This window comes from Solanum tuberosum, unplaced genomic scaffold (genome assembly GCF_000226075.1).
Source record: "Solanum tuberosum cultivar DM 1-3 516 R44 unplaced genomic scaffold, SolTub_3.0 scf00281, whole genome shotgun sequence".
NCBI classification, from domain to species: Eukaryota; Viridiplantae; Streptophyta; class Magnoliopsida; order Solanales; family Solanaceae; genus Solanum; species Solanum tuberosum.
The window spans coordinates 657841-672442 of record NW_006239206.1 but is presented as its reverse complement, the minus strand read 5'-3'; the positions used below and the strand labels follow the sequence as shown (position 1 = coordinate 672442).

At 31.6% G+C, this 14602-nt stretch overlaps 5 protein-coding genes and 1 pseudogene across 5 annotated transcripts; 2 read left to right on the top strand and 4 right to left on the bottom strand.

Moving 5' to 3' along the window:
• Positions 1-1366: 1366 nt before the first annotated feature.
• Positions 1367-2339, bottom strand: LOC102585092 (osmotin-like protein OSML81). Its single transcript, XM_006358826.2, has one exon. It carries the CDS (start codon positions 2309-2311, stop codon positions 1568-1570), a length of 744 nt encoding a protein of 247 aa, XP_006358888.1. The 5' UTR covers positions 2312-2339; the 3' UTR covers positions 1367-1567.
• Positions 2340-3011: 672 nt separating this feature from the next.
• On the top strand, positions 3012-4187 carry LOC102585421 (ethylene-responsive proteinase inhibitor 1). The gene is made up of 3 exons (XM_006358827.2): positions 3012-3120; positions 3210-3305; positions 3873-4187. Exons 1-3 carry the CDS (start codon positions 3063-3065, stop codon positions 4073-4075), a joined length of 357 nt encoding a protein of 118 aa, XP_006358889.1. The 5' UTR covers positions 3012-3062; the 3' UTR covers positions 4076-4187.
• Positions 4188-4629: 442 nt separating this feature from the next.
• Positions 4630-5622, bottom strand: LOC102585760 (osmotin-like protein OSML81). The gene has a single exon (XM_006358828.2). The coding sequence runs from the start codon at positions 5585-5587 to the stop codon at positions 4844-4846; it is 744 nt and encodes a 247-aa protein (XP_006358890.1). The 5' UTR covers positions 5588-5622; the 3' UTR covers positions 4630-4843.
• Positions 5623-6436: 814 nt separating this feature from the next.
• Positions 6437-7577, top strand: LOC102584450 (ethylene-responsive proteinase inhibitor 1-like). The gene is made up of 3 exons (XM_006358824.2): positions 6437-6545; positions 6652-6747; positions 7256-7577. The coding sequence occupies exons 1-3, from the start codon at positions 6488-6490 to the stop codon at positions 7456-7458; spliced, it is 357 nt and encodes a 118-aa protein (XP_006358886.1). The 5' UTR covers positions 6437-6487; the 3' UTR covers positions 7459-7577.
• A 2452-nt stretch (positions 7578-10029) lies between these two features.
• LOC102584120 (osmotin-like protein OSML13) lies at positions 10030-10739 on the bottom strand (annotated as a pseudogene).
• A 1892-nt stretch (positions 10740-12631) lies between these two features.
• On the bottom strand, positions 12632-13440 carry LOC102583784 (osmotin-like protein OSML13). Its single transcript, XM_006358823.2, has one exon. It carries the CDS (start codon positions 13409-13411, stop codon positions 12719-12721), a length of 693 nt encoding a protein of 230 aa, XP_006358885.1. The 5' UTR covers positions 13412-13440; the 3' UTR covers positions 12632-12718.
• Between the last annotated feature and the right edge of the window lie 1162 nt (positions 13441-14602).

The window sequence follows — 14602 nt, the reverse complement described above, 5'->3', positions numbered from 1 at the left end:
GACTTTTTCTTAAAACTTAATTGAAAGAAGTAACCATTATTTTTCTTTCATGGACAAAATTTCTTTCATATTTTTTTCGTTTCATATTAGTTGATCATTTTTTATTTTGCGTAGTGTTTAAGAAATCATAAATAAGAAGATAATTTTATTAATTCACCTCTTAAAAAACTTCTTGAAAATTTTACAAACAAATATAAACACTTTCAAAAAAAATTAATTGCTAGGGTAATATAGAAAAAAATAATTATCTTTACTTGATTTAGTAAAGTGATAAACTAAAATGAGACAATTATATTTAGTATAAAGATCAACTAATATAAAACGGAGAGACTAGTTATCTATGTCATTTTCTATTTCGTGTTCAAGTTTCACCCGTATTATTTATTTTGTCGATTATTTGGAGGCTAAATTTTCGGATCATAATCAATAAAATAATGAAAGTTATTCCAATTGATTGCATCTAAAATCTTCAATTAGTAAATCTACACTTTCCCCTAAGCATTAATTCACTTCACAAATCTTCAATTTCCCATCTTGGAAAAGGGATAAAATGATAAATTTCCTCATTCTCTCTCCAACTAATACCATGATAGCTTCTCAATTTCATTGTTCATTTTTTTTATTTTTCACCCGGTGTTCGGAGCCTACATTAAATTCCCGATTAAATTTGGATTGGGCACTGCAGGACCCATTTTTGACACTTCACTCTTTTAATTTTGAACTTTTTGCCATTGTGACATTTTTTTCACGTGACAATTATATTATTTTTAAAAAAGAGAGTGTAATACAAACACTATCACATATTACTTGAGGTGTTTTGTTCAAACTTATGAGTGATATAGTTTAGGGGTGTTTCTTACACTCTCAATAATTTAAATATAGAATTTTAAAAAAATGATAGTTTAAGTGTTCGCTAGAAACTTAACTCTGTAGCGACCTAATTAAATGTCGTGAGTAAATCAGAGTAAAGGCGTAATTGCACTGGCGATTTACCTAAATTCTATTTGGTGGTTTTTATCGTCGATTTTTGTCGCAAATTTAATTCACATTAGTTATGGAGTTACTTGCAGTGACATTATGGTCGCCACTAAAAATATTCAGTGGCGATTTACTATGCTCCTAGTGACCAAAAAAGTCTGATTTCTGGTAGTGAATTACTAATAATAAGTCCGATTTAAAGAGGCTCATATACATAACAGCGCGAAATGATTCTCAGGGCAATAAATTCAATTAACCAAAATTTAAAAGATAAAATTTCACCTTTTCATAGTTCAGCTAGGACATTATCAATACTTTTTTGTTTGTTTTTTGGTCTAAGTCTTAACACTTTACTAAAAGTTATTTTTTATTTTTTTAAAAAGAACGATAATTCAAATGCACTGTTGATTTATACTTCAACAAGTAAAGTACACGTGGGATGTAACTCTTATTTAGGTCTTAAGTCTATTACAAACTCTCACTAATAAAGTAAAAGTTTAAATAGTTAACCAACTGGGCTATTAAGATTTTTCATTACACCAGAGATCACTCGACCACTTGAAGTAATTTTAAAGAAAGAGACTCAAATTTACTTGGCCACTTCATCAGTACTTGCAGGCATCTCCAAGGGGAAATTTGGATCAGCAACGCCATTGGGACAAAAGACAACCTTATAGTTTGTACTACCTCCAGGACAAGTAAATGTGCTAGTAGGATCATCTTGTGGGTAGCTATAAGCATCGGGGCATCTTTTCTTGAAAAATTTGGACAACTCTGTAGGACCACATGGACCTTGGGTGCAACAATATTGTTGTCCTCCAAACGTGGTACAAGGATTGTTACATCCTCCAGGTACCTTAAGGGCGCGAGGACATTCACCATTTATATTGGCCGTGCAATGGATTGCATGGCATTTCCCAGCACTAGGTTTGGTAGGGGCAAAAGTCATTGGAATATTGAATCCGTCAACTAAAGAAATATCCCAGAAATCTAGGTTGCTAAACTGATCCAAGGCATATTCAGCCAAGGTGTTTGGGGGCTTGCCCCACCCGGTACACTGCAAGACTCCACCACAATCACCAGTCTGACACGAACCCCTGCCTGCAGCATTGAAGTTACAACCAGTACGACCCCATATACGTGCCATCTTTGTTCCCCTTGGAGCATTGATGACCCATGTTTGGCCCTTATTGAGACGTCGACCACCGCCTATCGGGGTCGATGCTGCCCACACGGTGTATGGACAGTTGTTGCGTACCTCGATAGTGGCAGCATAAGTGTAAGTCACAAAAGCAAGAAGGGAGAAAATAAAAGAAGATCTCAAGTAGCCCATGTTAATTTGTTGAAATTTATATATGAGGACAAATTATTTTTTGGTACTTTATATAGGGGTATGGCGGCTTTTGGCACTATGGATTTTTATTAATCATATATAACACAATATCATACTTTGACTAATTATAAACGAATAATATTAAAATATGCGTTGGTAAAGGTTGAGGTGGAAAATATATAAGAAGCCGCCTAATAATTAATTATTTTATGAACTCTGTAACGTGACGGAACTTTTTCCTAAAACTAAATTAAAAAAAAAAAAACAGTCATTTCAATATCTTTCGTGACCAAAGTTTGTTCCATACTTATCTATGCTCATTTTTAACTTTTATCGTGTTTAGTACGCGTTTGAACATAAAAATTGAAAGTAAAATTAGTTATATTTTCTTCATATTACTCGTAGTATGGATCATTTGCTAGAATAACATGAAATATACAAATCAACACGATTTTGATGTAACAGATCATTTGTTGGACCACAACTTTTTAATGCAAGTATCTATTAAAAGAACCCCTATTGATGCAAAAATCAATAAATAAATTGGGAGGAATTGATTGACAAGTCATCAAGCTTATCGTCGATCCACATTAAAATAACGTTAGTATGGCTGCTTTTAGATAAACAAGTGGATCATGTACAGTTGAAGTTAAAAGATATCTCCTATAAATATCTATCTATACCTCTAAAACTAAATGCATCTAACAACACAAATATAAACTTAGATTCTTTAAAGAAATTGCAGAATTAAATGGAGGCAAATAAGTCTATGGTGAAGTTGGTTGCTTTCTTGATAATTCTTGCATCATGTAATTAATTGACCATTTCTTTCTATTTTAAATATATATTTTTATTTATTAAAAAAAATAATTAATTATGTAAAATTATTTATGAACAGGCTTTCAATCTCTCACTGCTCAAGATTTGGAAATCGAAGTTAGTGATGGCTTAAATGTCTTGCAACTACATGATGTCTCTCAATCATTTTGTCCAGGTTTGGCTTTTACTCTATCTTCTTCTTCTTTTTTTGATTCGTTGTTTGATATTCGTATGAGGTCTGACTAAATTTGAATTCACATCGAGAAATAAAATATTTTCTAACAATTGACGAATCTATATTCAGGGGACTCGAACCTAATACATTTGATTAAAGATATATAAATTAAGATTCATATATACTTAACACTCCACCAATCACAATTCTTGTTGGTCTTTCATCTCCTGATTATTGTTGAAGTCTAATTGTTTTTTTTTTCTGATATAAAGTAACTTTTGATTTATAGAACTTTTAATCAATCGATACTGACATGATGTATAAATGTGCTCTTTAACTTAGCCTTAACTGACATATATGCCATTCAACTTTGAATGTATACAAATAATCACTAAAACTCTATATAAAATTGAACAAATATACACACTCGTCATACATTAAGCCGGGGACAGTTTATCATTTGTATATATATAATTGTGCATATTAATATTTATGATTCTTTCCACCACAATAAATATTTCTCTCACACACACATTAATTAATTACTTGTATTTTTATTAATTATAGGTGTTACAAAGGAAACGTGGCCAGAACTTCTTGGAACACCAGCTAAGTTTGCAAAGCTAATAATTCAGAAGGAAAATCCAAAATTAACAAATGTTGAAACTCTACTGAATGGTTCTGCTTTTACAGAAGATTTGAGATGCAATAGAGTTCGTCTTTTTGTTAATTTATTGGACATTGTTGTACAAACTCCCAAAGTTGGTTAAACAAAATTAATTCATGTTATGTACCTACCCTCCAGAAAAATAAATTGGAGCTGTAATATGGTTAATGTTTCCACTATATTTGGTGATAAATAAATGTGGCTTTTAATAATAATATGATTTTTCATTTGTTATACATATACTACTACAACAACAATAATCATTGAAATCTCACAAGTACTGGAGTCTGTGGAAAGTGATGTGTACGTAACCTTACCTCAATTATAACGTAAACTTGTTTGATTACCAAATGAATACATTTTAATCTATAATAGTGTACGTGTATATTAGTTATAATATTTAACAAGTTATATCGAGAGATTTACATCTACTTATTATTTAGGAGAAATGATTTTCTAGCCTTTTATAATTTGCTTATAAGAAATAATCTTTATTATTACTATAGAATATCTGAAAAAGCTATTATCTTTCGTTCAACTCATTTAATTTCTTCTGGGATATAGAGAAGAATTAAATTAAAGCATAAATGACAAACGATAAACTATAGGATGAATCGAAATATAGTCGATACATCAAAACTACGTGTAAAGAACCAATTAGACTGACCTTATATCATATTTCATTATAAAAACATTTAAGTTGAAGGGTATATATATATATACTCCACACGCATATACACAAACTTGTTATCAATGACTTTCTAGCCTTTTATAACTTGCTTATAAGAAATAATCTTTATTTTTACATATAGAAAATCTGAAAAGGCTATTATCTTCCGTTTAAATTGTATAAGAGAGCAAAATTTCTCATTTACTTGGCCACTTCATCAGTACTTGCACGCATCTCCAAGGGGAAATTTGGGCCAGCAACACCATTAGGACAAAAGACAACCCTATAGTTTGTACTACCACTAGGACAAGTAAATGTGCTAGTAGGATCATCTTGTGGGTAGCTATACGCATCAGGACATCTTTGTTTGAAAAAATTGGAAAAGAACGTAGGACCACATGGACCTTGGGTGCAACAATATTGTTGTCCTCCAAACGTGGTACAAGGATTGTTACATCCTCCGGGTACTTTAAGTTGACCAGGACATTCACCGTTTATATTTGCCGTGCATTGAATTGCATGGCATTTCCCTCCACTTGGATTAGTCGGGGCAAAAGTCATCGGTATATTAAATCCATCAACTAAAGAAATGTCCCAGAAATCTAAGTTGCTGAACTGGTCCAAGGCGTACTCAGCTAGGGTGTTTGGTGGTTTGCCCCACCCGGTGCACTGCAGGACACCACCACAATCACCAGTCATGCACGAACCTCTACCAGCACCATCGAAGTTACATCCAGTACGACCCCATATACGTGCCATCGTAGTGCCCCTAGGCGCATCAATAACCCACGTTTGGCCTCGATCGAGACGTCGGCCACCGCCTATCGGGGTCGATGCCGCCCAGACGATGTATGGACAGTTGTTGCGTACCTCGATAGTGACAGCATAAGTGAAAGTCACAAAAGCAAGAAGGGAGAAAACAAAAGAAGATCTCAAGTAGCCCATGTTTGTTGAAATTTATATGTGGACAAATTATTTTTGGTACTTTATATATAGGGATATGGCGGCTTTTGGCACTATGGATATTAATCGTATTATATAACAATATCATACTTTGACTAATTATAAACGAAATATATTACAATATGATTTGGTAAACGTTGATGTGGAAAAATGTATAAGAGCCGCCTAATAATTAATTATTTTATGAATATAGCCTATAGTTACAAGTTAACTTTATTTGGTGATAACTTTGACATATAAACTCTGTAACGTGACGGAACTTTTCTTAAAACTAAATATTAAAAAGCAGCTATTTTCAGATTTTTCGTGGCCAAAGTTTCTTGCATACTATGCCCATTTTTACTTTTATCGTTCTAGCCTTCTAGGTACGCGTTTGAACATAAAAAATCATGAAAATTGAAAGTAAAAAATAGTTTTTTTTCATATTACTCGTTTGGATCATTTGTTAGATCAATGTGAAATATACAAATCATTCTAATTTTAAAATCACAACTATTCTGTCTGATGGGGAAGTCTATGTAATTCGTGACAAGTGTTTGATTATTCTAAGTCTGGATTGGAGTCACAACTTTTAGTGCAAATATCTATTAAAAGAACCCCTATTGATGCAAAAGTCAATAAATATTTAATATCATATTTTATTTATTTTTACGATCGGAGCATGGATACATTTACTAATTAAAATAAATTGGGAGGAATTGATCGACAAGTCATCAAGCTTATCGTCGATCCACATTAAAATAACGTTAGTATGGCTGCTTTTAGAGAAACAAGTGAATCATGTATAATTTAGTTAAAAAATATCTATATATACCTCTAAAACTAAATGCATCTAACAACACAAATATAAACTTAGATTCTTTAAAGAAATTGCAGAATTAAATGGAGGCAAATAAGTCTATGGTGAAGTTGGTTGCTTTCTTGATAATTCTTGCATCATGTAATTAATTGACCATTTATTTATACTTTATTTAATTTCTTCACATATATTATTTTTATTTATTAAAAAAAAACGTAATTAATTATGTAAAATTATTTATGAACAGGCTTTCAATCACTCACTGCTCGAGATTTGGAAATCGAAGTTAGTGATGGCTTAAATGTCTTACAACTACATGATTTGTCTCAATCATTTTGTCCAGGTTTGGTTTTTACTCTATCATCTTCATTTCTTTTTTTTTCGTTCGGTGTTTGATATTCGTATGAGGCCCAACTAAATTTGAACGAATGTCAGGATCGAATCTCAGGTTGATTATCGGGGTCGTGCCTATAGGTTCGACTGTCGGGGTTGAGGTCAGGGTCCCAATTCAAATGTCGTGTCTTGGGTTGGGAGTCAGGGTCAGGTCTTAGGTTAAATCTCATGCTCGGATTCCGAATCTGTCGTCAGATTATGTCCTATCGCGTGTCGAGATCTAGTCCTGGATCGATTATTGGAATTGATTTCCGAGTCAGAAACTATTTTCCTACTCTCTAACAAAATATAAAAAATATTTTCTAGAAAACATTTTCCTTCGTACCAAACACACCCTAATTGTTGATTTTTTCCTCGTATAAAGTAACTTTTGATTTATAGAACTTTTAATCAATCGACAATGACATAATATATAAATATGGTCTTTAATTAATTAGTTGTATTTTTGTAAATTATAGGTGTGACAAAGGAAAGGTGGCCAGAACTTCTTGGAACACCAGCTAAGTTTGCAAAGCAAATAATTCAGAAGGAAAATCCAAAATTAACAAATGTTGAAACTCTACTGAATGGTTCTGCTTTTACAGAAGATTTGAGATGCAATAGAGTTCGTCTTTTTGTTAATATATTGGACTTTGTTGTACAAATTCCCAAAGTTGGTTAAACAAAATTAATTGATGTTATATATATGTATATAGCCTCCAGAAAAATAAATTGGAGCAGTAATATAGTTAATGTTTCCACCATATTTGGTGATAAATAAATGTGACTTAATTTTTGTTATACTTACTTCTACTACTATATATATATCAGTGAAATCTCACAAATATAGTCTAGGGAAGGTGTAAATTTGTTTGATCTATAATAGTGTGTATGTTAGTTATCGTATTTAACAAGTTATATCGAGAGATTTACATCTACTTATTAATTGGGAGAAATGATTTTCTAGCCTTTTATAATTTGCTTATAAGAAATAATCTTTATTTATACATATAGAATATCTGAAAAGGCTATTATCTTTGTTCAACTCATTTAATTTCTTCTGGGATATAGAGAAGAATTAAACTAATGCATAAATGACAAACGATAAACTATAGGATGAATCGAAATATACTTGTTACATCAAAACTATATGTAAAGAACCAACAAGACTGACCGTATATTATATTTCATTATAAAAACATTTAACTTGAAGGGTGTGTATATATTCCACAAGCATATATACAAACTTATTATCAATATTATTTTGGTAATTTTTCATACCATTGTTAGCAACCAAAATATTATTTCTTGGAAAGTTCATGGGCAAAAAACAACTTTATAATTAGTTCCTCCAGGACAAGTAAAAATGCTAGTTTTATCATCCTTAGGGTAACTATAAGCATCATAACACCTCTCCTTAAAAACACTTGAATATATTGTTGGACCACATTTATCAGAATAACAACAATATTGATCGGTCTTAAAAACCGTACAAGAATTGTTACATCCTCCGCGAATTTTTAGCACACATGGACATATCATGTTAATATCCACACTACACCTAATGCCACGGGTGCACCCATTCGATATAGGGATAAATTTTATTGGCACGTTGAATCTAGCGATAAAAGAGACATCGAAAAAAATCAAGATTGTTGTCTTGATTTAGGGAATATTCAGCCAAAGGGTTTGGTGGTAGCCCATAAGATTCACAATGGAGTAGATCATTGCAATCTCCAGTCTGACACTTACCACGGCCCGAATCATCGAAATTGCAACCGGTTCGGGCCCAAACACGGGCTCATGACGTGACAGGTGGAACATAGATTGTCCAATTGGAGTTAGGGTTGAGCTGGACACCACCACCCACTGGCACATATGCGGCCCAAACAGTGTAAGGACAATTGTTTCGAATTTCGAATATAGCTGCGTTAGTTAGAGTGAGTGAAGAGGAGAAAATGAACAAAGAGAACAAGAGGAAAAATAAACATGGACTTGAAAATGAACATTTAAAAAAAAATGAAAATGGTTACTTAGCCTTTTTATGTGTTTTGTGTGATGAGATAAAATTGGTATTTATAGAGAAGAATTTTGGGGCAATGTGGTTAAAAAAAAATAGGTATTGGAGTAGAAAATATATGATCATAGTGATAGTGGAAGTAGCAAATTGGTATTTTTAATTTTAAAGGATAAAATAGTAAAAGAAAAATTGTCAAACATAAATGGCTTATAAAATAAGTACTTTGGATGTTATCATATATTGCGCAAATAAAGTTAAAAGATACTTATAAAACCATTTAAACAACTTATAAACTTAGCCAAGTCTCTTAAATCTTTGTAAGAAAAATATATTATCTTAAAACTTCCACTACATAAATTGTGGGAAATTGTGACTCTTTCAATATATTAAAGAATTAAATGGATGGAATGATAGTAAGGAATTCTATAAGGGAGAAATTTACTAGCCACTGCCCACTTATATATTTGTTAAAGTGTTAGACATCATATTGAAGGAGTAATAGAGAAAAGTCATCATATGAAATGATCTTATCCTATTTTAATTATAACGAATACTACTATAAGTCTAGATTTTCTTGAGACTAAAGTTTGCTTTATATTGAAATGTTAGTTAGAAAAATAATAGGAAAATTCTACATTCATGTTTGCTACTTAGCAAGAAAGAAAATAAGTTTATTTTAGCAATAACATATTTGAATTTGCTTATATTTGTAATTTGTGTGGATTTGTATGCATGCATGAAGATGTGTATATGAACAAAATAAAATAGAGAAAGCAAAAAATAAAATAAAATTAGAGGAGCACAGGTTAAATCGAAAATCAAACTGTTAAGGATTAATAGCCGATCAATTGAAAATTGATAATGAACATCTTATTGGTTAATGTTTGGTTATCAATTTAGCGTGTTATAAACCAAAAATTAAGAAATTAAATAATAATAATAATAATAGACAAAATCGAATCGAACCAACCAATAAACACCTCGACCATACCCGAGTTACAAACCTGCCAATTTGCTAGCACTAGGCATGTGTTAACCAGGTCATTGACGTAAAAGTAATAATTAACGATATAATTATTTATTCATTATGATAAAACTATATTAGTTGAAGGGAGATATACATTACACACATAGGAGATTATTATCACATTAAGGCAACATAGTTTAGCAAACCTTTTAAGATACTTATTATTTTGGTGATTTTTTCATACCATTTGTTGCAAAATGTGCTTTATTGTGGCATTAATTATGGGCAAAAAACAACCCTGTAATTTGTACTACCACTTGGGCAAGTGAATGTGCTAGTAGGATCATCTTGTGGGTAGCTATACGCATTAGGGCACCTCTGTTTGAAAAATCTTGAGAAATTTGTAGGACCACATGGACCCTGGGTACAACAATATTGTTGTCCACCAAACGTGGTACAAGGGTTGTTGCATCCTCCGGGTACTCTAAGTGGACCAGGACATTCACCGTTTATATTAGTCGTGCAATGAATTGCGTACGTGGCATTTTCCTCCAATAGGATTGGTTGGGGCGAAAGTCATTGGTATATTGAATCCGTCAACCAAAGAAATGTCCCAGAAATCTAGGTTGTTGAATTGGTCCAAAGCATATTCAGCTAGGGTGTTTGGGGGTTTACCCCACCCGGTATAGTGTAGGACCCCACCACAATCTCCGGTCTAGAAAGAACCTCTACCAGCACCATTGAAGTTGCAATTAGTATGACCCCATATTCGTGCCATCTTAGTGCCCCTTGGCGCATTGATGACCCAAGTTTGGCCTCGATTCAGACGTCGGCCACCGCCTATCGGGGTCAACGCCGCCCAGACGGTGTAGGGACAGTTGTTTCGGACCTCGATAGTGGCAGCATTTGTATAAGTCACAAAAGCAAGGAAGAAGAAAATAAAAGAAGATGTCAAGTAGCCCATGTTTGTGAACATATTTTTTTAATTTTTGATATAGTTACAAATTATATATTGGGCAGTTTATATAGGGGTGTGACAACTCTTTTGGGATGAGACTCTTCTCCATTACTCATTCTCTCCATTTCCCTAAGTTTCTACTCGGATGAAAGCCATGTGTCATAAATTAAAAATTAAAGGTTGAGATTTAATTACCTAAATTAAGGTCCTAATTAGGATTAGAATAAAACATAATTTATTTATAATATTTCCTAATTAATGTCAATCTCATAATTCTAGCTAAAAATGATCTCAATTCATAAATATATCTAAAATTTCTCTCTTTTTTAAAAACATTTTTTTCTTTTTTTGTTACGAAAAAGTCTTTTTCTATTTTGTTCTAATTTTTATTTTTTTTGCAGTTTTGAGTTATTGAAAGAAAGAAAAAAAAAACATCATCCATTCTTTTTTTTAAAAATAAAAATTGTAAATATTCTTTTTAAATTTTAACATTATATATTGATTAGTTTTCTAACGGTTTCCCGAAAGGCCTAAGCATTAGATGACTATTTCTCTAATGTTTGATGGAAATGTAAAGAAGAACAGGAAAAAATTAAAGAACTCCTGCATGACCAAAAAAGAGGACAAGAAAAATATCTTTTTTTTAAAAAAAAGAGCCTGCATCAAATGGAAAATAGTGATTGTTTTAAATGACTTCTGAAATAATTTTTAACTAGAAATATGGATTTGATATTTTTAAAAAGAAAATAAAATAATTATTTGTTATTTTAATCATGATTAGGACTTTAATTTAGGTAATTAAATCTCAACCTTTAATTTTTTTAATTATGACACATCGCATCAAATGGAAAATTGTGAAAGCACAACAAAAATCTTACTCATATCCTATTTTAACTAATACTTCTGTGTCTAGATTTTTATTGATATGTCTGTTTAATATTGAAATTTCATTTGGAAGAATAATAGAAAAATTCTCAGATCACCCATAAAGAAGAATCAAAACAAAATAATTTCGTCTATTCTCAAAATTAAGATGGGTTGCCACCTATTTATAAAATTTTGTAACAGTTATAATCTTTTATACGAGAATAAGACTTACTAAGAACAAATGGTGCTTAACATAAGATAGGAAAGAGGGTAAAAAAAAATTATTTTTTTGTTGCCTAACTTATTTTCAACTAGTCCATATTTAGGTGTGTGTAAAATAGATTTAACCGATAAAAATTGAATTAAAAAAAAATGTTACTCTATTGGTTTATTAATTTTGGGTTATTGAGTTAACAGTTCTTAAATGATTTTGTAAACAAATTTATTAGGATATCAGTTCGGTTTCTAATTATAAAACTTTAGTTAATGGTTAAACTAAAGTAATAACCTAATAAAATTATATTAAAACTACTTTTTTTTATTCCTAATTATATAATAATTACTTTATATTTTAAATACAAAACCTATTTTCTTTTGCCTTTTATAATTAATGTCTTGGTGCTGATGTTTTTGTTCTGAAGTTGTTGAGTTGATGAGGTTCTACTCACCACTCACCACTCACCAGCTATACTGTACTCATGATTTTTTTTCAACTGGTATCGATAGTATTTTAAAATAAATATTATATTAATAAAAACTATTAAGGATCAATAGGCAATTAATTGAAAATTGATAAAAACATATTATTGATCGTCGATTTAGCATGTTTATAAATGAAAAATCGGTAAGTGACTAATTGACGTACAAGTAATTCATTAGTTAGTTTCAAATTCAACCAACAAAAAAAGGCAAGAAAATGTTAAAGTGAAGTAAATAAGTAACGACACATAATTAACGATATTATTTCTTATTCATTATGATCAAAAACATGTAAGTTGAAGAAAGTGTGTATACATTACACACATAAGACATTATTATCACACTAACACAAAATAGTTTAGATACTTATTATTTTGGTAATTTTTCATACCATTTAATTTGTAGCAAAATATGCTTTATTGTGGCATTAATTATGGGCAAAAAACAACCCTATAATTTGTACTATCACTAGGGCAAGTAAATGTGCTAGTAGGATCATCTTGTGGGTAGCTATAGGCATCAGGGCATCTTTGTTTGAAAAATCTCGACCAGTCAGTAGGACCACATGGACCTTGGGTGCAACAATATTGTTGTCCTCCGAATGTGGTACAAGGATTGTTACATCCTCCGGGTACTTTAAGTTCACCAGGGCATTCACCATTTATATTGGCTGTGCATTGAATTGAGTGGCATTTTCCTCCACTAGGATTGGTCGGGGCAAAAGTCATCGGTATATTAAATCCGTCAACTAAAGAAATGTCCCAGAAATCTAGGTTGTTAAACTGGTTCAAGGCATATTCGGCTAAGGTGTTTGGTGGTTTACCCCACCCGGTACACTGCAAGACTCCACCACAATCACCAGTCTCACAAGAGCCTCTACCAGCACCGTCAAAGTTGCAATTAGTACGACCCCATATACGTGCCATCTTAGTCCCCCCTGGTGCATTGATGACCCAAGTTTGACCTTGATCGAGACGTTGGCCACCGCCTATCGGGGTTGATGCCGCCCAAACGGTGTATGGACAGTTGTTTCGGACCTCAAAAGAGGTAGCATAAGTATAAGTCACAAAAGAAAGGAGGAAGAAAACAAAAGAAGATCTCAAATAACCCATGTTTGTGGACATTTTTTTTTAATTTGATATTATTACAAGTTATTGGGCAGCTTATATAGGAGTGTGGCACCTTGTACATTAATCACATATATCAATAATATTACATTGGAATGATGAATAAGGAAAATTTTCCACAAACCACTATTCCACGTCCGCATTTAATTCTTCGTGGAATTTTTTGGTTTTTTTGGAACCTTCTTTATATTGAGTCTAATTAAATCTGAATTCTTGTTAAAAAGGTCCATATGAAATATATAACGTTCACTGTCAAAAGTAACTCTAGGCAAAATTCGAATACAAGACCTTTGATTAACGAACATAAAGAAATTGCCCTGCCGGCTGCCTGCATTATAATATTAACTGTTTGTTTTGAATCAAACAAAGTTAGTACGTACTTCTATTACCTAATTAACTAAGGTGATTGTGGGGATTCAAAGTTAATTATATTAGGAGAACTGCCAATGCAGAAGACTATCAAGACTTCCTGTTGATACATTGGAAAAGTCCGAAAACGTTTTAATTTATTTGATAATATTTAGCAGGTACGGAATAAAAATAAGAAATAAAAGATATCTATTGAAATTTATGTCTTTAAAATAAGACATAATTTATGTAATTATAAATTATTTAATTAAGAAAAAATTAATATTTTAAAGTTGAAGTGTGTTATCTAATTTTTAAAAAAAATATTCTTTTTTGTACTGTGACTAAAAGGGAAATAATGTCACATAAATGAGATAAAAGAAATCGATCCTTATTTTCACAATCAGAGGAAATTTTTAAGCACAAATTTGAATTTATCGAGACTCAACACAAATACCATAGATTGATTCCTAGGAAGAAATTTTCAATCCATTATTCAAGTAGATATATAATCACGGGATGAAGAAAATTTTAATATTGTGTGATAGTATTATTTTGTGATAAGGGTCTGAAAAATACTTCAACTTTGGTCAGATTTGCTGTTGCGATACTAAACTTTCATAAGGACATATTACCTCCCTAGACTATTTAATACCGTATTTAAAACATATATATTTGTCCACGTGGCCATAAAAAAAATGTAAAATTATAAATAATAATGTGTCCACGTGGGCACATATATACCTTTAAAATACACTATTAAATAGTTCAGGGGGTAAAAAATACGGTATTAAATAGTCTAGGGAGGTAATAGGTCCTCATGAAAGTTTAGTATCGCAA

Excerpts from the sequence above, each read along its gene's own strand:
- LOC102585092 (XM_006358826.2), bottom strand. The coding sequence starts at position 2,311 with ATGGGCTACTTGAGATCTTCTTTTATTTTCTCCCTTCTTGCTTTTGTG.
- LOC102585421 (XM_006358827.2), top strand. The coding sequence starts at position 3,063 with ATGGAGGCAAATAAGTCTATGGTGAAGTTGGTTGCTTTCTTGATAATT. Across the intron at positions 3,121-3,209 it reads CTTGATAATTCTTGCATCAT|GCTTTCAATCTCTCACTGCT; the intron begins GTAATTAATTGA and ends ATTTATGAACAG. Across the intron at positions 3,306-3,872 it reads CTCTCAATCATTTTGTCCAG|GTGTTACAAAGGAAACGTGG; the intron begins GTTTGGCTTTTA and ends TATTAATTATAG.
- LOC102585760 (XM_006358828.2), bottom strand. The coding sequence starts at position 5,587 with ATGGGCTACTTGAGATCTTCTTTTGTTTTCTCCCTTCTTGCTTTTGTG.
- LOC102584450 (XM_006358824.2), top strand. The coding sequence starts at position 6,488 with ATGGAGGCAAATAAGTCTATGGTGAAGTTGGTTGCTTTCTTGATAATT. Across the intron at positions 6,546-6,651 it reads CTTGATAATTCTTGCATCAT|GCTTTCAATCACTCACTGCT; the intron begins GTAATTAATTGA and ends ATTTATGAACAG. Across the intron at positions 6,748-7,255 it reads GTCTCAATCATTTTGTCCAG|GTGTGACAAAGGAAAGGTGG; the intron begins GTTTGGTTTTTA and ends TGTAAATTATAG.
- LOC102583784 (XM_006358823.2), bottom strand. The coding sequence starts at position 13,411 with ATGTCCACAAACATGGGTTATTTGAGATCTTCTTTTGTTTTCTTCCTC.